The 26,639-nt window shown below is 33.3% G+C and overlaps 1 protein-coding gene across 1 annotated transcript in view; it reads right to left on the reverse strand.

Annotated features, from left to right (window-relative positions):
- The window catches only part of LOC124366432 (receptor-type tyrosine-protein phosphatase N2), a 317,729-nt gene that overhangs the window by 153,220 nt on the left and 137,870 nt on the right, over positions 1 to 26,639 (reverse strand). The window contains exons 4-11 of the mRNA XM_046822981.1: positions 25,191 to 25,245; positions 22,863 to 22,994; positions 17,130 to 17,211; positions 13,264 to 13,405; positions 11,971 to 12,228; positions 7,416 to 7,736; positions 4,556 to 4,683; positions 581 to 653 (exon numbers count right to left, since the gene is read on the reverse strand). Of these exons, the coding sequence (XP_046678937.1) occupies positions 581 to 653; positions 4,556 to 4,683; positions 7,416 to 7,736; positions 11,971 to 12,228; positions 13,264 to 13,405; positions 17,130 to 17,211; positions 22,863 to 22,994; positions 25,191 to 25,245 (1,191 nt within the window). The remainder of the gene's footprint in view (positions 1 to 580; positions 654 to 4,555; positions 4,684 to 7,415; positions 7,737 to 11,970; positions 12,229 to 13,263; positions 13,406 to 17,129; positions 17,212 to 22,862; positions 22,995 to 25,190; positions 25,246 to 26,639) is intronic.

Consider the following 26,639-nt stretch of genomic DNA (forward strand, 5'->3'; position numbering starts at 1 on the left):
AAGAATAGTGACATTTTTAAGGAAAACCCAGAAATGTTGGTACGTACTGAATCTTTAAACAGTGATTTTATTTTCATCTCAGATTTTAAATATCATAATATAGTTTATTAATTAATTAATTCATTTTAACAAACATGCAATTTAATTGGTAATCTACTAGCTATACTGGATTGAGAATTCTTAACGGATAAACTGCTGGTATAATATATATATCATTTAACCAAATTTTTATTCATGTGGAAGACAGCCATCGTGTCTGAGAAGGATATATTGACTAATTTTACTATAACTATACAAGAAGGTAGCCAGGAAACATTTTTGGGGGGTCCAGGCAACTGATATTTTCCCGTAGTGGACAGAGAGTAAGGCTCCATTTTGTTCTGTAAAAAGTTCTTGACCTGTTCTTTGTTGGTGGCAATTTTTCAGCAGTACATGTTAGTAATACTGAATTATTTAAGTAATAATAATCGTTTACTAAAAAAAGTAATTGGAAACATTTAAAATTTGGAGGGGTCTAGACCCCTCGGACCCTCTCGCTGCCTACGCCCTTGTAACTATAAATAACTCAATGAGAACTCACCATGGTCATGTGGTGTCTTTTCTTTTTGGTCGTTGTTAACTTTACTAATCTGCGACTTTTCTTCTGTCTGGGTCTGAAATACACAAATGAGTATTAGAGGTTTCAGTCTCTATTCAAATGCTATGTAAATTGTTCAAAACTCTGTACTACCTACTCAATCTCAAAAAGTAGCTATTCCATTATAAATAATTAAATGATTAATCACAATAATTTAACAACGACTTATTGCTGAACTTTTTTATTTGCCGCCGTCGATTTTTTTAATAACAATGTCAAAAATATGTAATAGCTATTTTTACGTTAAACGTCTAAGTATAACGCAAAAAGGATGTAAGCTTTGCAATTTTGAAAAAAAAATTATTTTTATATAGTTTCTCCATGTACCCCAAGAATAGCTAAAAAAGAATTTACCTTAAAAATTAAGCAATTGTGCTCCTGACAGGGTACACAATAGGCTGAGGTATGTATTTAAGCGCAGGATAAAATTTAGCAAACAACCAAGACAGGCAAACAATTAAAACGCAATAAGGAAAGGAATAGCAATGTGTACCCCATCAGGCGTATGAGTACGCGCTTTACGAAAACCTGGTGTGTACTCAATCAGGTACACAACGGCAGTTGATAAAGATCGCGTTTACCCAATGGGATTCATGTCATCATGAGCATGTTCAATACTCATGCAGAGTCCATACACTCTAAATAAGGTGAATGAATATAATCTATCAATATACTTCTATTACTACAGATATTCAATGTGAATATGTAAATTTTTTGCATATTTTATTATTTGTACAACACCAGAGTCTGTAGTACGGTACATTCAGTTCAACGTAAATTCTAATATTTTATCCTATTGATTTCTACACTTTACCAATAATAAAAAAATATATTATTCCTTATAACACTGTACAAATTTAGTAGAGGTCAAAATATTTGTTAAAATTATTCTTCATTAAATGTGATGAATTATTTTTCATTCCATTATTATAAATTGTTTTGAGGGGAATGAATATCATTTTTTTACTATTTAAGGTATTCTGAAGGAGATTAAAAGATAATTGTTTTTTAAGTGTAAGCATTTAAAAATTATATCGAAGGTAATTCCTGATTGATTCTTATTCGTAAAAGGTGTATCATGCAATTTGTTTTGTTTTCAGGCAACCCAGATTGATTTTTTTGCTCTGTTTGCTCTATTATATATAGCATCTTTTTGATTGACAATCAATTTGTATTAACTGATAATGTATGTTTTTCACACATTATTAATGCTGAGAAGCGCCTTCATCATGAAAGTATTTGTATTCAGGTACTAACATATTAAAAGCAGCCAAATATGACTTTTAATTAGTCCAGAAAAGCCCTATGGCACCAATCATAGTGTGTTGTTGACTTTACTTTTTCAGCGTGAAATATAGGAAATTATGGGTTTTAACTGAGTTCAATTTAATCAATTCCAAATGATAAAAAAATTAACAAAAATGACTAATTAAACTACTATTTTTAAATCTTGTTAGCTGAATTTTGTTTTCAACATTTGTGCTCCAGATTAGTAGACACAAGGTTTCTTTCTAAATTGCACGGAATGGACTACACTGACAATGATGAATAACTTAAAAATGGGTTACAGCAGAGTCTATCATGTGGCTGTACAACAAAATTACCACGAATACACAATATCTGTCCTCTTGAACAATAAAACTACATTTATGTCAGATTACATTGGTAGTGTGACTATAAGAAGATTTTGTACAGCTCAAAATAATAATAATAATGCCAAATGATAAAAGGCACATTTCAAAAACCAGAACTCAGAACAGGATGGATCACTACTGGTTATATAAAAGAATACAAGCATTTAAATAGTGTGGTGCATAAAGTTTACACTTTTATACCTACAATCTAGTCTGCAATACCATCTTCTACTTTACTTACGAGTGAATAGAATACAAATCATAGAATAAGAGTTTTCACACCACATGAATATTTTTCTTAGAACCGTGAGCCAGTTTGCCTTGTTCAAGCACTCAACATAGCTTTTGGTGAAATCAATAAAGAATTTCCCTCAGAAAGAAATCAATTGCCAGCCACATTTTGATGGGGTTGAAATGGAAATGAAATAATTGTTAAACATATCAAACAATCAATTTTTCCTCAGTTCACAGCTTGTTTCTTAGTTCGACAACACTGAAAATCAACTGTCAGCCACATAAATAATAGTTATAGCTGTGTAAGATTATGAGATACAGAGACTAAAATTTACCACTTTCCACCAAAAAGTCAATCTTTATAGGGTTGACACCGATTTAACTTTAATTTTTGTTTTGACATTTGCTTAAGTTGTGTAAGACTTGATTAAGTGTACAGAGCTAACTAAGAAACTACTGTATTGTTTGATATTATTAACCCTTTTGATACTCCTCTTATTTTGACCCCACTATTACTATCAACTATTGTCGAAGGATCATTATTATCATCGATGATCAATTTATTTCTTGGGGAAATTCTTCTAAAAATTTCACAAAAATCTATATTGTGTGCTTATACAGGGTAAATTTGTTATTGGCTTCTAGACTTCTGTCACCGGATTTGAAACTAAGTTTTCTAACAAAAATAACTATATTAAGAAGTAGTTTAAAATTATCAATACAAAACATTTCACAGTAACAGATCTTAAGAAAAAATAAAATAAAATAGTTCTAAAGTACATGAGTAAAAATTGTCATCCAAGGACTGCAAAACACTTTTAGAAAGCTAACATTCAAAGAAATCTCAGCCAATAAAATTCTAACACGTAATATGGTTTTGAGTATTTGTATACTACAGAAAAACGTTTGATAGTATTTGAGAACAAATTATTGAGAAAAATCTATGGGCCAACCCTTGAAGATGGAGAGTGGAGGATAAAACATAATGTAGAGTTGAGGCAACTATATATGGACCCAGACATAGTGGCCGAGGTGAGAAGTAGGAGAATGAGATGGGATGGCCATTTACTAAGGAAGGAGGACAACTCCTTAGTCAAGAACGTCCTTGTAAACAATCCGGAGGGCAGAAGACCACCAGGAAGGCCCAAGTTGAGATGGCGAGACCAGATCAGAAGAGACATAAGAAAACTGGGAAGAAGGGAAGAAGAGGCAATGGATAGAGAGATCTGGAGGTGGTGTGTTGGCGAGGCAAAGTACCACCTTGGGTACCAAGAGCCACGGCAGTAAGTAATATGGTTTTGAGACCAAAACATAGGTTGAAGAGCCTACGCTTCCTAACCTTTGCACATCCTGTTCCCCATTTTTTCCAAATGACCCAAAATGCTGTCACAGTCCCATATTGATTATCAGAAAACAATAGTATTGTTGTCAATGTCCAAAATTAACATTTTTATTTCAATATTTTATTTATGGTTCAGGAACTGCTGGTATAACTCTTGTATTATGTACTCACAACACAATATTATTGTGTGAGTTGTCTGTGCACGATTTTCAACTCAGTCTTACAATCATGGTTTTCTCCATACCTTATTATTTTTTCCATACCTTTAACCATTTTAACTTTGACAATCTGCCGATGTGTTTGTTTGTGTACACCTTTACTGTGTTTTTTTTACTAATTTGAGTGTGCGTTTAACAATGCCGAGATCAAGCGAAACGCGTCACACTCAAAATAAATTGGGCATCACGCTCAAGCTGTGAGTACATGATATAAGATTTTTTCCAAGATTAATGTATCAAAATATCATGTGTACAATTACAATTTTGATGTTATTCCACTACAGGACGATGCACAACATTAAGCTCTTCTTTACTTCGGAAAACCAAATGTAGGAGAAGGATAATTCTGCGTAACACAAACAGGTAGCCATGGAAAGTCTGAAGGTTGGACTAAGCGCCCAGTGGGCTTTCAGTCCCACCACCTATCAAAGCGCTCCTGACCTGAATAGGGACTTTTACAAAGTAGAACTAATGATATCCGATGTGGTACCTTGAAAGCATAATTATTAGTTTTGAATGGAGGCCCAGGTTTCTTGACGTCAAGCCTTTCAGGTCGCTTGAAGCCCCAGTTGTCCGAGTTTAGTCCGACAAGGAATTCGCTCAGGCTCTGATCCACATCTGGAAACCAAATCAAAGTTTGAGTTGATTTACTTTCAAATTTGTCACATAAAAAGTAACTAATTAAACTTATCAGGCATATTCTTCGTTTTGATTACTTTTGTACATGAAAAAAAATTGTTTGGATAAAAAAATCTATAAAACTACTTAATGTTTTTTTATGATATATTATTAAGATAACTATAAAATTCAAATGCAGCCATAAAAATATTGAAAATAATATATTAAAGCTGATTATTATTTCCTCAAGAAGTTATTATTTTAGTTTTGACACAGACTGGTAGCCATTAGTTTCTCTAGTAACACATGTCTTTCAGCAATTTCAAACATCAACAGTAAACGCTATTTAATACTGAAAATGGCAAATTATATAGAGTTTTTTAAAGAAAATTCAAAGGATTGTGTACAAGGTAGGAGTATGCCCCACCACTGTCCTGTAACAGGCTTTGCTGAAGTTCAATGAATAATTTCAAGTCTATAACTCTTTTCATCAACCATACAGCAAAGAAATTTGTACATCACCAACAAACAAAGAGAGAGATATTGTGTCAGCCTACTGATAAGTTTCAGTCTAGCTCAGCCAAATTTCATGATTTTATATATCACCAGTATATAACTCAGTCTTGTCTAGGCGAACATGAACTTTCATGAAAAATTTCAAGTTTACAGATGAAATTTTTTTTTTAGAGATATCCTACAACTTGATACATTCACATATTTGTTCATTTAATTAGGTTTCATATCAGTGTCTTCTGCGCTCAAAGCATTAGACATTTTGCCTGTTGCGATTAAGCCTCCCCCCTCTCTCCCTCGGGTGATCTATGCTATGTGTTCCTGTGCACTTATATTGTAATGCTTTAAGAGTTATTCTTTCACTGTCCATTCTATTTAAATGTTCCTGGTATTTCCATCTTACACTCTATCTAGACTCTGTGCTGATTTCTGTTCTTGCTAAATGACCATTATTTAAGAGAAATCATCCACATGCAAATAATATCAAATTTTGTTGTAAAATACTGAATATTTGTAGCATACAAATTGATCAGAACAGAAATGAAACCAATTTGATCCTTCCTTTTTTTGCAACTGCTGTCATTATTTATTTGTATAACATAATAATAACATTCTATCTTACACTAGGCCAGCAAGGGGTTCGGATCGTCCCAAATTTACAATTTTTTCAATTACTTTTTTAGTAAACGACTAGCTGTTTCCCGGGGCTTTGCACGCTGTTCGTAATCTTTGCCCATGTATGAGCATTTCTAATTCAAGTGAATTATATTTCCAACGCCGATGTAGAGTTTGCATTGATGTAACGATCAAGAAATCCGTCAAAAGTGTGTTTTACTCATACATTAACTTTATTATAAAGTGGTTTAACATTCAAGCTTTAAGTTCGAGCATAAATTTATTTTAAAGACAAATAAATATGCATCATAACTTATCGCCTTCAAATAGTGTTTGGCTGTTTAATATACGTAACTGTCGCGTAATTGCAGTTTATAATGTGCAGGCGCTTTGAAAACTTTTTTTCTTTTGCAGCGCTACCTGGTGGTGAGTTACGTCAATGGGCATATCATATAAACCTTCTCCGTAGGAAAATACATATACATTCAAATTTTCATAATGATTGGTCTCATAGTTCACAATTCTATAAAGGACAAACACACAAACATTCATTTATATACGGTATATATATATATATATATATATATATATATATACGACGACCCGTGAGAACGGAAACGTCTGACGATGATGATGATGATGATATATATATATATATATATATATATACATTAAATTGTATAAACGGCAATAGCCTTATTTAATTTCAATAGACATTGAATCACAAAAAGTACTTGCTCCGCCGGGAGATGAACCCGGCAAATGAGAGATCTGGGTTCAACTCCCGGCGGAGCAAGTACTTTTTGTGATTCAATGTCTATATATATATATATATATATATATATATATATATATATATATATTATTATTATTATTTTAATAATTCAGTATTGTTGATATGTACTACTGAAAGATAGTTCTTAACCAAATAAAACAGGCCAAAAACTTTTTAAGGCTTACTTTTTAAGGCCAAGAACTTTCCATGGTGGGAAGGGTTGTTTTAATATGAATGTTAAGTTTAGCTCCAATCGACCTTTGTATTAATGCAGCATCTGGAACCTGATGCTGTGTTCGTCTGAAGAGATCGAAAAAAGCCAACGTCAAAGAAGCTCAAAACGAACAATTTACCTGTACGGTACATCGTTTCGATATCAGTGACACCTAGATTACAACGTACAGTGTAATCCAGGTGAATCGACATTCTCATTGTCTCACAGGTGCACAATTGAGTGCACTACAATGTTACTGACACGATCTCTGAGCACGGTGGAGCAACCGAGTCTGCTGCACATAAACCAAGACGAAGGTGAACTGTAGCTAAACTTAACATTCATTCTCTATCTTATACCATTCAATTCTGTTCAAAAAGTATCCAGTTATTGAAAGTTTTGTGATTAAGTTATGGTGTACCTATACTATTATTTTTATACTATACTATTACCATGGGCTAAAGAAATATGCAGTACCGTATGTCACTGGAATACACCTTTGTAGTAAATTAAACATTGCTTAATTTTCCCTTCAAAATGTAATCTACACGTTCTAAAAGAACCTGTGATTGTGAAAAGGATGAAACTTGTCAGATCCTGATGACACCTGCCTACCTGCATGTTTGTCTGGGATAAGGACCATCCCACCCTCAGTGTAGCCTCGGGCCACCTCCCCCTCCCCATCCGCCATCCTCCCGCTCAGCTCCAGAAGTCTGCCACCCTCTCGCTCCTGCTCCTCCTGTACTCGGGGGCTCGGGTACGAATCTCCGATAGCTTTCAACATCGGCAGCAGGATGGACTCTGCAGGGTCGACCTGGTTTGATTCCTCGGACTCCAACAACACTAGGGGCTCCGTCTGACGGTGCCTGTCTCTGGTCTCATCCCCACTTCTGAAGCCGTCTGGTGTGTTGTAAACTTCTGAGAAAGCCGATGTTTCTGTGAACAAACACGCAAAATTGCTTTTAAGCTGGTTTAAATCAAAATAACATTTATCCACACAATTTTTTGTTTGAAGAAATGTAAGTGTTTACTGCCTAAAAATCATATACCAAACAATAACTGCATACACTTCACAAAATGTAGACTCAGTATTTAATCATTAGTCATGTTACATGTTCTTATTTTAAATACAGAATTGTTGTACTCCCATCAAAACTGTAACTGTAATACGTAGAGTCTTTTAGAGTGAGTAAAATTATCATAAATGAACTCAAGGGAGTAAAAAACACTCTTTAGTTTTAGTTATTCAAAATATAATGAAACAGCACAAAATGCCAAAGTAATGCATTATTTGCACCTTCTAATCTTTAAAACTGTACATTTTTGAATTTTTAAATGACAGAACAATTTTGCCAAACTTAGATTGTACTCTGTCGCTAGGAGCCAGCACGTTACAGCAATAATTATTTTGAACGTTTCACAGTTAAAATAGTACGTAAAACCTAGAGAACGTAAACAGCCGCAATATTCATTTTTGAACAAGCCCGTGATGTTCAGTTAAAACCGTCATAATTCTTTTGGGGATTAACTGGCTATAACCTTAGTACTCTTTTGGAACCACTTTCAGATACTCCTCAACAGATTCATTTAATATAATTTAATTTTCTAATATATTTTTTCAAAATTCCAAATATGTAACATTTTTACCGGCATTATAAAAACTAATTACAAATGCATCAATGAACTGTCAGTTGGCAGTAGGTGATATGAAATGTTCAATGTATTACTAGAGATACTGTGGAATGTATTTCTTACATGTCAGATATGAGATCAGTGAGGCTGTGTGTATTGGAATGCGGCCATGTTTGGATAATATTAGGCAGATGCATGAGTGAAGGCATATATGCTTTGTCTTTGTGTGTTTTGTGTACAGGTCTGTTTGTACGTGTATGCTTGCATAGGTGTGTGCAGTGCAGGGAGAATACTCTATGAAGGTAAGGTCCTAGAAGGTTCTTGCATGCTAATATTGCATGCTACAGCATTATTGCATTATTTGCAATCATTTAATTTTGGAACACCATAGCAAAGGGACCAAAATTTACTGATACAGTATCTAGAATATTTTGATTGGAAATAAAAATAAGATATACTGTATAATGTATCCCAATAATGTACAATGCACTAATTATTATAACAACAAACAAAATATAATAATACGAGTAAATAAGGCAAAGCACATCTGTATTTTCTAAAATCTTAGCACTGTTCAGATACATTGTGCTATTAATAAGTAAAGAGAAATTTGACTTCATTTTAACAGATATGTAATATTTATGTATAAAATCATCTCAGACCTGTAAAATTCTCATTTCGCTTCAACATCAAGCAGTAGCTTAACTAAGGACTTTGTTTAGAAGCAATGAATTTAATTGAATACAATATTACACCATGGGGGGGAGTATTAAATAAATTGTAATACAATATATAAGCATAATTAAATGTATAACAATCAACTGCTGTATTTCAAACAAGTTAGATTGCTATTATATGAGGCTTTTGTATTTTTAGATCTCTGCTGGTGGGAGGGATGTTCTAACCCCATTATTCTTCCACAGTTAAGCCCATGGGTTCACCACAATTTTAAGTTATTTAGTGGAATACAAGAATATATGTAATCATAAAGTTTGCTTTAGTTCCCCTTCTGCCCCAAAAAGAAAGAAGACTTACCTAACCTATCATCTTTACTAAGATCATCTTCAATGATTGATATTAAGAATATGAATTTTCCAGCTGCCCTAGTATTTCTGCATGTCCAGATTACAAGAACACATATTTTAATGGTTGAGGTTCTATTTCATAGATTAGTAATCAAATTTAGAGGGGAAATCAAAGTGAATAAACATATATTATGAATTGTTGTATGACAGGAAAAAATATCCTAAAAACTAACACCCATTATTGTTTGTAAAGTGGTACTTCCAACTTTTTTCTTAAATGACCTAGTTGTTTGTTAGATAAACTCTTTAATTTTAAAATATTAAAAGTTACTAGATTCACTTGTTAATGTAAAAAATGATCAATCTGGTATGAATAACTTCATTAATTTAATCATCGTGATAGGCAAACAAAATTGATACAACAAACAAATTAATACTTACAAATAATAAATTCAAACTTTATAAATAAAAGCCATTTATCATTTTTTAAATTTATTAATGATGCACGTCTGTAAAATAAAGGACACGACACTGCCAATGATTAAAGTTTTACTTCAACCTTAACAACAGATGAGTGTACAGGTTATGTACAGTTCGAGGACTTGAGTGTGTGATAATAGGCGGGAGGGGTGGCAGGGTAGCGTTATGCGCTGCGTCCCAAAAACATTTCCTATGACTCATTGATGACAGCCCCCTTTCTCTGAATCGTACTGACGCAAGAAACTCATCGCACTCGCTAAAAATCAGTCTGTTTTGTGACGGTGTTGAGTGTGGTGGTTGCTAGAGCTTTGTTTTTACTGATAATGTCTGATCAGCTAAAGTCGAAACACAAAGGTAGAATAACTCTCGAAATTGTGAGTAATGTTTATAAATTTATGAAGAGACAGACCATCAAACCGTTAATATCCCGTTGTCGAAGGCTCATCAAAGAACTGCTCCAGCAACTGGCGTATCAGAGCGAGTTGTGACTCAAATAAACGGTGAGTTTAAAAATTGAAGGTGAGTAACCAGAGCAAGGCAAGTTTTACTACACAAGCCGACGCCGTAAAACAGTTACTTATTTTAGATGACTCGATAAGTGTGTAGTGAGAAGACTAGTGTACAATTCCACATTGTAAAACATCGGATATCGACTGCAAAACTAAACTATTGAGGGAGGCGCCAAGGGAAAAATAAGCTTCCAGGGCTGTGAGAAAAGTTTGAGGTGGATATTAAAGAACCTGAGGTTTATTTGGCGATAGAAAGCAAACAAGAGAAAATTATTAATTGAAAACCCAGAAATCTGAGTGAAAAGGATAACATATTTCATTAAGACACTACAGGGAGCAAGGACGCCCACTAATTTATTTAGATGAGTCTTATATAGCATCGTCCTACGTATTTAACCCAACTTGGTCTGATGGCTCAAATAGAGGTTTACTCGTTCAGATTTACAAGGGCGAGAGACTGATAATTATTTGTGCGGGCGGAGAGAAAGAGTTCATGTCTAATACCTGTTGGAAGTAAGCAACCAAAGTGGGGACTACCATAACAACGTGAATGGGGAAATATTTGTGAAGTGGATGAAGGAAAAAGTGTTGACGGATTTAGAACAAAGCTTACTACAAATCGTCGATAACGTGCCCTACCACAAGAAACAAATCGAAAAGGCTCCTTTTAAGTTAATTTTCTTATTTACACTTATTATTGTGTCGAAGTCAAAGGTTATGTTGTTAAAAGGAATATATCATATCTATGCCTCAAGCTAAAGATCTTTGAGAAGACAAGTACCAAATATGGGCGCAGAAGAGTGGTCAGTAAACTGCAAGCACGTGGAGAAAATCGAAAAGGACTTTGCAGCCACAGAACCCCAGATTGACAATATTATAGAATCCTTTATTGTATCAGTTGGAGATGGTTCGGATACAGACATCAGTGACAGTGGCCCAGAAGAGGAGGACCATTTGATTGGGATTAAAAAACTCCAATGAAAAACAATCATTGTATGTTACACTTGTTATTATAAAATTGTATTTATTTCAGTATTTAAAAAAATATTATTGAATTTACTACAAATTAAATAATTAGAAAAATTCAAATAATAACAATAATATGACATATACTTGTGTTTTTTATTAAATTTTTGTAATCTCGTTTAACGTGTTTTTCAAAATAACTTATTTGATACTAATCGGCAAATCAAAATTTTGAGTTTAACTGCTTTTAAAAAATGTAAATTTTGTTTGAATACATCAGAAATCCTTAACTTTGAATTCCAAAGAATATTTTTCTCTAGTTTATTTAAATTTAGATTTATTCCATACTACACCACTTTCGGTATGGTGTGCTCTTCAACCAAATCATTATGCCACTAAAACAATCTGAACCCTACCAGCCCTGCAGATGTGTCTGTCTCCCTCACACAAAATCATATCAACTGCTGCTAATGAAATCCTAAGTTCTGAGTTCCCTAAGTATTCTAAATGTGGGATCTAAAGTTGAGGCTTCTACGAAAAGGGAATCATAAACTTTACCTTGAACTCCGTCAGGGAGTAGGTCCCTCGACTCGTAACCTCTGCGAAAGTCATCCGGAGTATTGTAATTTGTGCTGAAGTGTAGAGAGCGCCGGTGAGGTAGAGATTTCTTGCGGACTAGAGAGAACGGGAACTGTCTTTGGGAGAAGCCCACACCGGGGTAGTCGGATTCTTCTTCTTGTGGCTCAAGGACCACTGGAACTTCCATCAGCGGTAGAGGCTGCTCTTCCTCCTCTTCTTCAAAGTCTTCCTCATCTCCTGAAAAATATTTTGAAAACAGTGCAGAACACTAAATCAACGTTATTCTAAAGGAATGTACATGGTCAATCTCAAATTGGAAACAATAGAGAAGAAATATTGGAAATATGTTGATAAAAATATCTGGGGTAATAAATAAAGATATAATGAATTATTTAGATATCAATGACAAAATACCAGTGATACATCACCCAAGTTTATATGGTTGACAGGAAGTCTGTTTTTGAACAAGCAGGTGTAGTTATATGTGGGTTATCCTCTTGAACATTTTTCTTAGCATTGTCCTTTAGAGAGTTAGTTAGCTAAAGTAGCTATGGCAGGAAGGGTTGATTCAATTTAATTTTTAGTTTAGTTCCAGTCCACCTTCCTTTTATTGAAGCGTCTGATATCTGACGCTGTCTCAGGCTTCAATCCTGGAATTTGGAGTCATGTTTGTCTGAAAAGATCCAAAGAAAGTCGACGATGAAGAAGCTCAAAATGAAACATTTACATTGTTTCATCATTCAGAAGAACATGACTCCAGATACCAGGAGTCAAGTCTGAGACAGTGTCAGATACAAGACGTCACAATAAAAGGAAACAGAACTGTGGAGCTAAACTCAAAACTCAGTAGCTAAAGCAGTTCATTATCAGTGGAATATGCATTTGAAGATTGTCTGGTATGCCTTGTTGTTTGGGACTGGGAGAATTATTAATACTTTATCAAGAAAATCTAACACTTGAAAGCCAATAACACTAGCCCAGTTGCAGCATGATTTCAACCCAAACTGTAGACTCCTATTAATTGCTCTTGTCACTCTGAGGCATAACTCTATTTCCACCAAGAGTCAATCTTAAAATTCAAAAAGATTGCAGTCAGTCAAATATTTGACTGTAATCTTAAGAGAGGGAGAGAACATGACAACATGAAAGAGAGTCCCCAATTTTCTTTAGAAATTGAATTTTAATATTTACCAATAAGTTGTAATTTTGTGCACATCATTAAAAACTGTTTGGTACGAATGGATCAGAGTTACATGACAGTTAGAAACTCACGGTCCACAGGAGGTGGAACTGGAAGGAAGTCCGTGTCGAGGGGTAGAGGCGGGAAGTAGACCTCATCAGCAAATTCTGCATGGGGGTTGTTGGCACTGGGGGTGAACTTGACAAAAGCCACGTTCTGAGGGTCCAACACCATCTGTTAACAAGACGGGAAGTAACATAATGGAGCCATATTTAACAAAATTAACAATAAAAGAAAAAGTCAAAGTTGAATAGTTTTATATTCATTTCAAAAGTACATGTACCAGCTACTAAATAGTATTGAAGGTCTAGAGTGTCATTTTAAATTCGTTAATATACAGTAGGAACGTTAAGGAATATGGTTTTATATTTCTAAAAATGTATTTTTGATTGCTTTATAATGTTGTAGAAATTATACTAGAGCAGCCCGCACGAAAAGAGTCTGATAATGGGGCTCGTGCATCTGAATCCCTCCTTTAAACCCCGCGCTCAACACTGTTGCCAATTTTACGAGTGTAGACAATTACTTATACGTCTCATCATATGTCGAAATAAACATACGCTATTGACTGATACAGTAAACAAATATGCATATGTCACTCGTTTGATTTGTAGACAACATGTAAATCAGCAGTGTATGCCATAGCAACGTTATAGTGGAAACAGCATCGATATGGCAACACCGCCTCATGTGTAATCGGACTGTTTTGGTGCAGCTGCTCTAGCACTACTGTTTGTACTGTGTGAAAAAAATAGAAGTTAGCTGTTTTTAGCTTATGGCGACTGTGAAGGCTTCTTCATCGAACAAGGAACTTCCTTTACGTGCATATAATTTTCAATTGAAGCTGAACAGGAGTATACATTAATTTTAGTAGTCACATCTATTTTATTTGCTGGAAGCAGGTGTCACGATATAATTTGTTATTTTTGTAGATTTAGATGATGATGAAAAGGTCATATTTATACAAAAATAAACAGGTTTTACTGTTTTGGGTATTATTTTGGTTCTAATACCCTTTACTCGTACACATGAATCAATGGCGTTACAGAACCTGTACTCCCTTAATAGTGAACTATCGCTTAAAAGGTACTTTGAAATCACATGGAACATAACCTAAGATTTGTTTGTGCACTTATGGGAGATTTATACTCGGATTCGAAATACGAACCGTCACTATGTACAAACAGGAGCTATGAAGGATTTTATATGAAGGAGGTAACATTCGAAGGAACTACAATCATTACTTGTGATTAAAAATAGCAAAGTGTTAAATATCCTTGAAAAGGAAACTAACGAAATTTAGAGCTAATGAGGAGACACGGAGTTGAAAACGCGAATACAAACATTCCTCTCGATTATCCACTTAGGGGATTATCCGTAATGCTCCAAGTAAAAGATTTACATAAAAAGAATACATATTTTAATAATTAAAAAATGTCTCGAAATTGTCATTTTTACAGCCAATTCAAAGGAGTATCAAAGTATCCCATAAAACGTAACGAAGTGATTTAGAGCACTGACGGACAGACAGACAGACTGACCTTTGAACTTTTGACTCCAAAACGAATTAGTGTCTATCTTGTATCAAGAGAAACCAATATACCAAGTTTCAGGTCTGTAGGGCCTTTTATCAAGAGTTATCACACAGAGGGACGCATAACGATAAGATTTCAAGATAATTCTGTTGGACTCTTAATAATTGAAAGCTACAATAATGCGTAATAATCTACTGTGCATTTGATGCTTGAGATAACAGATAAGACTGGCGTGGCGCAGTGCGATGAGATTAGTGTTATAAAGCACACCTGCTACGATGAGTCGACAAGGTCAGGGTCATTGCAGTATAGGATTTTAGTGGAGGCCGAGACGGAGGAAGATAAAGATCAAGTTTAAACGCAATACGATGCATCGCCTTAAGACAAAACGCTGTTCATGAAACTTTAGTTACACATAAAAGAGGAAGTTTTTTATCACGGAAAATAGTAGTGGTTATAATTATTATTTTGTAAAAACTTTACAAAAAGTCATGTAAGTACTATGTTATAGTGTACATAAAGTAGCGTTAGTCTACTCAAGCGTAATTTTATACAAATGCATGCTTATATTATTTTGAAATATTGTAAAAGTTGTAGACAAATTATATAAATCGAATTAAATCTTCCATTGGCAATTTTGTGACATTCGCTCATTTTCAGTACACATGCCGGTTAATCCTGTGGGTAGTCAAGAATGTACTGTACTTAACATTGTTCCATACACAAATATTCCAGGGGTGAACCTAATACCAGAATGTAGAAGCCAATTCGCTATAAACCCAAGTCTTGGCGTAAAATCATTATTGTATTTCATCAACAGGAAAGTAATCTTCGCCATTCTAATCAACCCCAATGCGGCTATCGTTCATTCGTCACAGACAAACCTCAGACCGGTTTGTGGACAAAGAGCTGTAAATGACAGACAGACTGTCTCTGCAGCAAGATTGATGGCCCAAGGCGAGAAGGTTTTAGGGAATGCGCAGAACGCTGATTGTGCACATCTGTGTATTGTGTGCAGTGAATGTTTACACTCGGCGCTGCACCTGTTCCAGCTGATGTCAACATACACATGTGCAATTTTCACGTGTTACATCAAACCACGTTAATCTGTAACTCAGTTCCAGCATTAAAAGGTCAGTTGCGCCCATATTCACGTGTTGTATCAAACCACTTTAATTTGTAACTCAGTTCCAGCATTAAAAGGTCAGTTGCACCCATTTTTACGTGTTGTATCAAACCACTTTAATCCGTAACTGAGTTCCAGCAATAAAAGCTCAGTTGCACCCATTTTACGTGTTGTATCAAACCACTTTAATCTGTAACTCAGTTCCAGCAATAAAAGCTCAGTTGCGCCCATATTCACGTGTTGTATCAAATCACTTTTATCTGTAACCGAGTTCCAGCAATGAATTTCAGTTGCAACCATTTTCACGTGTTGTATCAAACAACTTTTATCTGTAACTGAGTTCCAGCAATAAAAGTTCAGTTGTACCCATTTTCATGTGTTGTATCAAATCACTTTTATCTGCAACCGAGTTCCAGCAATAAAAGTTCAATAGCACCCATTTTCACGTGTTGTATCAAATCACTTTTATCTGTAACTGAGTTCCAGTAATAAAAGCTCAGTTGCACCCTTTTTTATGTGTTGTATCAAACCACTTTAATCTGTAACTGAGTTCCAGCCATAAAAGTTCAGTTGCACCCATTTTCACGTGTTGTATCAAACCACTTTAATCTGTAACTGAGTTCCAGCAATAAAAGTTCAGTTGCACCCATTTTCACGTGTTGTATCAAACCACTTTAATCTGTAACTGAGATCCAGCAATAAAAGCTCAGTTGCACCCATTTTCACGTGTTGTATCAAACCACTTTAATCTGTAACTGAGATCCAGCAATAAAAGCTCAGTTGCACCCATTTTCACGTGTTGTATCAAACCACTTTAATCTGTAACTGAGATCCAGCAATAAAAGCTCAGTTGCACCCATTTTCACGTGTTGTATCAAACCACTTTAATCTGTAACTGAGTTCCAGCAATAAAAGTTCAGTTGCATCCATTTTCACGTGTTGTATCAAACCACTTTTATCTGTAATTCTGTTACAGCAATAAAAAGTTCGTTTACAAAATTAAGTTGCACTCTTTATGGTCGCATTGCCGTTTAGTGATAAACCTCAGAACAAGAGAAAGTTACAAACTACAAGTCCTTAATCAAAACAAACACAACTTTACGTAGTGATGGCATTGACGTAAAATTCACCATAAAGGAACATATAAAGATTTCCTAAAGAACACATACATAAGTAAAACATAACAAGCATTATATAATTTATTCACAACAAGCCAAAAACTGTAGTCAATTCTTACCTCGTCACTTTCAAAGGCCTTTAGAGCCGAAGCTAGATCCTGATCCTTTAAATTATTACAGACTTCTGGATCATACACCATTCTGTAACAAAGTATTAGTGATTAGTATTTATCAGAGCATTTACAATTACATTAGTAATGTATCTAATATAATAAGTAAGTCTGCCACAGTGGTATATTGAACTGGTATAATTATAAATTTTAGAAGGATGTCTTGTTTAGGAAATAGTTGAGTATATTTGTTCATTATTTTGTCGTTTATTATCAGAACTATTATAAAATTATCTATTTAACCACACATTTAAATAGATGTATAAACGTTATAAATCGCATACATTTACTAACTGATATAACACAATAATACGCACAATTAGTTGTCGACAAGAAATCGAAATATTTTTAGTACTGTGGTTACAAATAAAAGAATATTATTTTTCTGATGGTAAATTTAGGTATATTTGGTAACTACACAATATCCTAGTAGTCTTTATTATTAAGGGATATTCTGTCAAATTATAATATTCTTTCAGATATGTAATCAAACTTGATAAAGATTGACAGACGTTATAATTATAAGTTTAAATGACTAACATATAAACTATAATTGGCTGAGCGTTACTGAAGCCTACCCCTCGATAGGCTGGAAAGCTGTGTTTCTGCCTGTCTGTCTGCGCGCATTTGCAGGAAGCTTCATTTCTGTATATGCAACACCCAGTTCGATGGTAGTCCACGGGATGTGGCTGAGCGCTCCAACAATGTTTACATTGGTCTTACGGGCAACCATAATGGCAACGAGACAATATCAGAATCGATAAATTTGGGAATAAATTGAGTACAATAATATGCCATTTTTAATACGTAAAACTTGCAGCTTAATAAGAAGCAGAGGGATAGCAGGATTGCATGCAATCTCAATGAAGCTTGTTACGCAACACATGGTGTTGCACACTCGCCTACATCAACACATGGTGTTGCACACTCGCCTACATCAACACATGGTGTTGCACACTCGCCTACATCAACACATGGTGTTGCACACTCGCCTACATCAACACATGGTGTTGCACACTCGCCTACATCAACACATGGTGTTGCACACTCGCCTACATCAACACATGGTGTTGCACACTCGCCTACATTGTTCTAGTAAGAGCAAACAAAGCATAGACAGTTTTTGACCCAGCTATTAAAATTACCATAGTAAGGTACACATTGGGTTATAATATAATGATTCTAAATAACGCTTTAAAACTAAAATTCTTTGTCTTTAACGTTAAAACCTCTATAACGTTTTCTTCTGATTTTGAAGTTTTGTTTAGAATGCTTTCATATTAAATGGTATGGATGAAACAATCTGTGAATGTTTGTGACATATGAGGAGAAGGGTCGATGATACTCTGCCAAGAGAGTGATTGGATGTTTGACGGCCATAGTGGGACCGAGGTGTCATCATGTCATCAGCAGTGTTCAGCTGTTTATCAAACTGTAGTACATTGATTCATCAACATGAAACATTATTAAAAATTATTGCAAATAAAACAACATGTTTGGGTTTTACTTATTGAAACATTAGACAAGTGGACCACTCAGTAATGGTTTATCTATTATAAAGACGAAATAAAATTTCTCACAACCATTTCAAATGATTTGTTGTCCTTCAATTTGATAAATTTAAACGATTCTTTGCTAGACTGGCCATTTTCTGACTAGTGACATTGTGCTACATAACGTTTCGCTGAGGGTGTGTGCAAAATTACAGGTGATTTCACTCTTGGGATGGCCACATACAGACAGAGGCCTACAGGTGATTTCACTCTTGGGATGGCCACATACAGACAGACAATCACACAGAAAAGAAATTTCTACATCCCCCTGCAGCGCCACACAGAGGAAAATTGTGCCAGCCTACCGAGTGATAAGCTTCAATGACGCTCCGCCAATTCCCACGGATATCCATGCTCCATCATACAACTCATTCTTGTTTATGTAGTTTCAAGCTAATTTTAAAGCCTTCAGATGAAATGTTTCTCGAGATATCTTACGGATAGTTAAGCTACATGTGTTAAAATTATATTACCAAAATTACATTACGCGTAACAAATTCACACGATTGTACTCAGTGTATTTACAACTTTATTTATTCTGCGATATTATTATTGCCATCACGATTACTCATAAGAGCAGTGTAATAATGTACGCTAAAACGCGCAGCCTTATAATATGGTGCCCACTTAGGAATGTATCAACAACTATATGTTAGGATACTTTTTAATTTTTGGATCAACTTAGATGCATTTTGCCTTTTCAAAAACATTTCGTGCTATAGTTGAATTTATGATAAATGCATTTAGTTTGGAAAGTAGACTCAACGTTTAAGTCAATTCTCCACAATGTTTCCATACTTTTGCAGAAGACGTGTTCGTATATGGGTTCACTTTTGTTCTTCAAAGCCATTTGTAACGGGAGATTATCAAATTGGTGTATGCCAAGTTACTTGTTTTATTATCTCGCCAAACTTATAACCAGAAATGTTTAATTATTAACTACAAATTTTAAGATCCCGATTATACTTATAAAGTTTAATTTACTATAATAAACCAAAAATACAACAACAAAAAATCTTTGTACAAAATCCTTTGATTAGTTTATCTACACTAATGTTTCTAAAGTATTTAAGTAAACACAAAAATATTTAATGTTGACTATTGGTGATACACAGGAGAACACTTTTTCAAATTATTTTAACAATTTATTATAAATTCATAGTTTATTAAACTTTAAAATCAAAATTAGCATTAAACAAAGTAGTCTTGATTCCATATTCGAAATCTTTAGCTTTAATAATCAATTTATTGGTTACACGACCACGTCTTCCAAAATCTTTCCCAAGAAGGATTTCCTAATGAAACAAATTAAAATTTAATACGTCTTGATACAAAATTAAAAATCTAAATAAAACTAAACTTTGTTATAAAACTCAAATTAAAGAAAGTCTCTCTAAATATAATTAAAAATAAATCAACTCATTCTTTCTTGTAAGCTTAACTAAATAAAGTGTAATTGAAAACCATTGAAAACTTCTCCGTCCTTGTATTAAACTTTCTGTTTCAGTTGGCACAGTTTCAAAGTTAAAACTGTAATTATACTATATTGCCTCCACAATTATTTATTTAAATCCTGATAGTTAAAACTGTAATTATACTATATTGCCTCCACAATTATTTATTTAAATCCTGATAGTTAAAACTGTAATTATACTATATTGCCTCCACAATTATTTATTTAAATCCTGATAGATAAAACTGTAATTATACTATATTGCCTCCACAATTATTTAATTTAAATCCTGATAGTTAAAACTGTAATTATACTATATTGCCTCCACAATTATTTATTTAAATCCTGATAGTTAAAACTGTAATTATACTATATTGCCTCCACAATTATTTATTTAAATCCTGATAGTTAAAACTGTAATTATACTATATTGCCTCCACAATTATTTACTTTAAATCCTGATAGTTAAAACTGTAATTATACTATATTGCCTCCACAATTATTTACTTTAAATCCTGATGTATTAATTTATTTTACGCTGTTTTGTATTAAATTTCTATTGCAAAAATATTCAACAATAATTCAAATTAAAAACTAACTCTTGCTTGAATTGGTCATATCTTGCAATCTCCATTAATAATTTAGTAAAGCTTCTAATCTTCGTCATCCGAATGTATTAAAGTAACACAAATTCCCTATAGAAAGAAAAACTAATTTATTGACAATAATTTACTCTAAGAAAATCGTGATTCGAATATAAAATTTCTACTTATGCTAAATCTCACGCAGGGCGGTTGTTGACTAAAAATTGAAATACAGCCAAATAATACGCCAAAGATTGGACAACCGCAAAACCCGTGAGTTTAGATCTATAATTACCGCCCCTTCCCTAACCTACATCATATCATAACCGAAGCCTATGATTGGTCTCCGCCCAATTGAAAGGCTGAAGAAATTAATTGTCAACTGTTCTATCATTCTGTAATCAGTTATCGTAGTCGAATTGCAGAAAAACGGCCGGCTTTTCGTATAATTATCTACCTTAATGGATCCTTTCTTGAGAAATTTAATTTTTAATTCACTAATGCATTAACAGTCCTGCTTATATTATAAAATATTTTTTATGTATTTTCCCGTATATATTATTATTAATTAACCGTATAAAAATATTTAGCAAACGATACAATATTTTGTAATTTTAAATAAGAGTTATTTCTTGTAGTTTCATTTTTTCTCAGCCCTTCAGTCATTAATTCTAAATGTTGGATGGAAGTGCGTTAACCCTTGTGACTGAGAGTTACGGAGTTACGTACATCCTGTAACACAAGTGCAATGCTTCACGTGAGTCAGAGTAGAGAATAACAGAGAGTTTAATGCAACTTTAATGAGTTTGGGAAGACAGTCTAAAAGTTAAATTTACCAACTTTTACCACTCTGAGTCGCTTTATTATGCAATAACTTAATAAACCACTGACCTGGTGTCGATAACTTTGATTCCCTTTGAGAAAAGTTGCAAGCTTTTTATTACATGCAAATAGAAAATTTTAGAATGCGTTTAGTGAACGGAAATAGTTCAGCAAAACATTTAATAATGTAGTTTTAAAATAAATCTATTTTTAATTTCCAGTCTTTATCAAACAAATTAATGTGAATGTATATAAAAGTGGCCTTCAGTATCAAGTTTGTCTTTTAGAAAGGATAACAGGATTTCGGACATTTGCCATCGTTATAGGTTATAAAAGGTATAACAATGTTTCGGGGATTGGAATCTATCCTCTTCGTCAGGTATATATATATATATATATATATATATATATATATATATATATTCTTGTGAAACCGTCACTTCGTTGGCATTTTTACCGAAAACCAAAAGTAAAAAAGAAACCTTTTAGGCACAAGTAGGTTAGAGTGTCTTGAACAATCCGAAAGTATACGAAAAGTGAACGCTACTTTATAAAATTGTTGAACGGTTTCTAAAAATTGTGCCTTTATACCAAAATTAACGATTTGTATGTGAAATAAATTAATAAATAAATAAATATATATATATATATATATATATATATATATATATAAATTTTTTAAAACTATTAATAAATTATACTGTTACGGTAATTAGTCTAAATATACCATTCATTTGATTCTATATCACGGGTTAAATTTCATTTTATCTAAAATTAAAATTAAGTCATATTAATTTAAGGAATTTATAATTTATTTATTAATTGGGTATTTACAGACTTGCTGTAAGTGAAATTATTAAGCATTTAATAGGTTATGAATAGCTAAAAATATCTAATGTTTAAATAGATTATTAGACCAGGTAAGTTTTACTAAGGCATAATATGATTTAAACATTTAAAAAATAATATCGGTTTTATTCACAACCACACGTACAATTTTGAGAAAATCGGTTAGTTAGGTTTTTGTTTCCATAAAAAGCAGACGAACTGAAATTTGTTATTAGACAAACTTTATTGTGTGAGTGATTGTTACTAAATGGATGATTTTTACTCAAAACCAAAATTTGAATTTTTCGAACTTTTCAATACTTTATTTTATATCGTACTCATAAAGCACTTTCTAGCATACTACTAACAATGAGATTTCACATTTTAAACTGTAATACGCCATCTTTTCTTTATTAGTCCAGAAAGAGAGAAGATGTCTCACCTGATTTTGTATGCGTACAACATGGCCTGGAGAAGACATTGGGTGTAACTGTGGCTCCAGCGGTAGCCCAAGTTCAGCAGTCTTTCCATCTCTCTTTCCAGCTCCTGCAGTTCATCTGGGCTAAGTTCGTGCCTGTCACAGGAAAGCCAATAATTACTGATTATTTATAAAAGTATTATAATTTTACAAAACTCGGGAGTATAATGAAATTGTTGAGAAGTTTTTTAAACTAAAGTTTAAATCAAATGTTACCATAATGAATCACAGGTACTGTAAGTGTTTTAAATAGTGTTATTAATTTTGGCTCTGCAAATTTGGTTCAACCGTTGCAATTGCAGTGGAAATTACGGCTCAGATTAAAGTATTAAATATTTTATTACGAGGTCACGTTAGGAAATAAACGTTCTAGTAGTATAGTTAATACGAGAAACACCTTACGTAAACTTGCACAAGATTCCCCCATACTAAAAAACTTCCTCTGTTACTTGATTTGCTAAGTGTAAAAGAAAGAATGCAATTTTGTATATGGATTTTGTACGAATGAAACAATAGTATTAGTAGTTTAGAGTTAGTATCGTGAACGATCTCTCTAATATTTTACAATTAATAAATATTGTCTCTTACAATAAAATATATTTCAATTTTAATTTATTAGGGGTTGAGAAACAATACTCGATTTCATACTTTGTCTCTACGCCTGTAATTTTACTCTTCTCAATTTAAAATAACTAACACAATTTTATAATGAATGTAGAGTACTATTAATACATATAATCGTAAGAAGAGAATAATAACCAAAGAGTAAATAACTGAAGGAGAGGTTTAACAACGTATATTTAGGGAAGTTTAACAAAATTAATGATCTATTTACAGTATTCTATATTTAGGAGAAGTAAGAAAACTAAACTGTGGTTGTTAAATATGACTAAACAAACATTTATAATTGGTTTTGATTACTAATTCACAATGGAAAATAAATAAATACCAATAGTAGCCCACATGTAATGTTCCTTTAGTATTGAAAATGTAGGTAACAATGAAAAATAAAAAAACATTCACTAATGTTCTTCCATCGTATTTTTTAAACGTAGCTGTATATAAAAATGTCTTGTTTTTTCTCAGTTTAAGAAGAAATAAATATAATTACAACAATCAGTGCAGTTAAAATAAGTAAGAAACCGCATAAAAACGAATTATATTTTCAATTAATAGTTTTCAGGTCTACAATCAGTCAACGCTGTACGTGACAAAAACTGGTGAAGTTTTATAAAGTACGTAAAATAAGACTATTTACTATTTATCTTTTGTATCAAATTTTAAATATTGTTATTTTTTAAACTTTATAATGTTGTAATTTTTTATTTAGTTAGTACTTGTTTAATCAAATAATAATATACTTATATAAGTTATATTATACTTCTTTCAGAATTTTACCTCAATTAGAAATCTTCTGTATTATATTTTCCCCAAGCAGAGTCTTTACGATCTAAGATCTGACAGCTCGATATAACAGAATGTAATATTAAATTTAAAAAATACATAAAGGTAAATCAATATAATATACCTTCATAATGTTGTGATGTATTTTTTAAATATTCAACTACACTATTCGAACAATGAATACAACAAATTACTTAAAAGCGTTTGAGTACAAAAATATATAGAAGGAAAAATGAAAATTACACGTGATAACAAATTTACAAATATTTAATAAATTATTAATAACATAATTAACTTATTAGCGACCCTAAGTCACAGCTATTCATATTGTGAGTGTTTAGTTTATGTGTTTGTGTTTGCGCGTTTTGTTTTAATGCGATATTAATTTGTACGTTAAGGTAATAAAAATACAATTTAGTACAAAATGTTCGTGAAACTTAAACCATGTCCGAACACACAAAAATGATAGATATAAACTATTATTAAATGTATTTAGATAACAGTTAACCATTTATCTATCAAGAACTATGATAAATAAAAATAGAAGAACTCGAACACACATAACAAAGGATAATTTTAAGTGTTTTAGTCAATAAAAAATTGCAGTTAAAATCTAAAATGGCTTTTTAATGATTTGACTTTAAGTATCAGCCTATTCATTATACAGCTTCGCTAAAGACATATGATGCTGCTAGTCTTATGTTATTGAACCGTTTTAAGTGTGTCCTTGGTTTAAAAACTAAAGGATTACATGACCTTCATCTTCATAGCTTCTCCAAATTGTTTCGAATGTTACAATGATACCTTTACAGAGCTCAGAAACGACAGGAAAAACATAGTTTTATAAATGAATATTATTTTAAATATATAGGTAAGGCATTCTATTACCTGTATAGATCTTCTTCGTCGACATTTTCTTGGAGGCATCGCCCGAATGCATCATCTGCAACATAAATCCAATTAAACTTCGAGTTTCATCAATATAAGCAAGCTGTCCCTACGTACATTCAGCATTCAGTTCATTCGTTTATTTAGTTCGATATGTACTGTTATATACTCAACTTTTTGGAGACAAATATGCATTACATACATTTCTTTTACAACATTTTATATAAGAACATAGGTGTTTTTATACAAAATAATCAAAAAGGAAATTTCTTGTTGAAAAAAATATTAACACAATTCGCAATTCAATTAGCCAATGGCGTACTGTAGCGGTTACAGCGGTTACTGCAAGATAACCGAATCAAACAACGTCGAGCGTGGCTGCTGCTTGGATGGGTGACCGCTGAGCGATCCTGTCCTTGCAAGCAGCCCGCCTGTCCGACCATTGGTGGTGGTTCGGAAGTCACCTTAAAACGGTTGGTCCCCAGGTTAAGTGTTAGAGAGGGCTTCTTAGCCGTAACTTCGCCTGGTAAATTAAGACATCCTTTAATCCTTTTAGGTTAGTATTAGCTTTATAAAAATGATAAACTAAAAAACCAACACAATTGACTATTGTAGGACCTGAGAGAACGTGTAACTTATGTCACATGGCAAAATGGTCGACTTAATAAAAAAAATGTTTACTATATTTTACTCCGCGATTTTCTCGTAACCATCATGGTTACCCATAAGTCAAATGTAAAAATGTTAGAATTTAAATTGACCTTTAATTTTAACCTTTTGATTAAAACACCAATAGAATTTGTCCTTGGATCAAGTGGAATCTACGCACTATATTACAAGTCTCTACACCCTTTCTACCAAGAGAAACAGCGTAGACTGACAGGCGGAAAGTTAATTACAGGATATTAAAAAAGCTTTATCGAGTCCTTAAGCACTCTGTTTTCGTTGTATTGTAATTTTAAAAATCATCTTGTGTATAATTAAAACTTTGACTACACAAATGCGGGTATAGGCTTTGACCTTTTTTGTTCTCTTAGGACGAGAAATTGAGAAATCAAACTTAGTCCTAAAAGGATCTTTGCGCTCCTTCTGGAGTGACAAGTTATTCTGGACGGGTAAGGTTGGAGGTAGGGGTCACAGCGATGTCAGTCTTATCTCATTGGAAAAAGGGAAGGCCAGCTCTGCACCACCAATTGTCTTTAACACTTAGGGAGTCGAGGGACAACTTAGGGACAAAATCTAACAGTCATCCCCCCACAGTAGACTAGACCTGTCGACTTGTCTTGCGCCCCAATATCTCAATATATCGACATTGCGGCTATGGACATCCTTAGGGTTGCCCAGAATTAAGTGACACATCGGTTATCGCTGTACTTAATGTAAATTGAACTGAACTATATAAACCAGCCAGAAGTAACCTTACTGGGAATTTAAATTGAAAGAGGATAG

This window comes from Homalodisca vitripennis, chromosome 7, assembly GCF_021130785.1.
Source record: "Homalodisca vitripennis isolate AUS2020 chromosome 7, UT_GWSS_2.1, whole genome shotgun sequence".
In the NCBI taxonomy this organism is placed as follows: Eukaryota; Metazoa; Arthropoda; class Insecta; order Hemiptera; family Cicadellidae; genus Homalodisca; species Homalodisca vitripennis.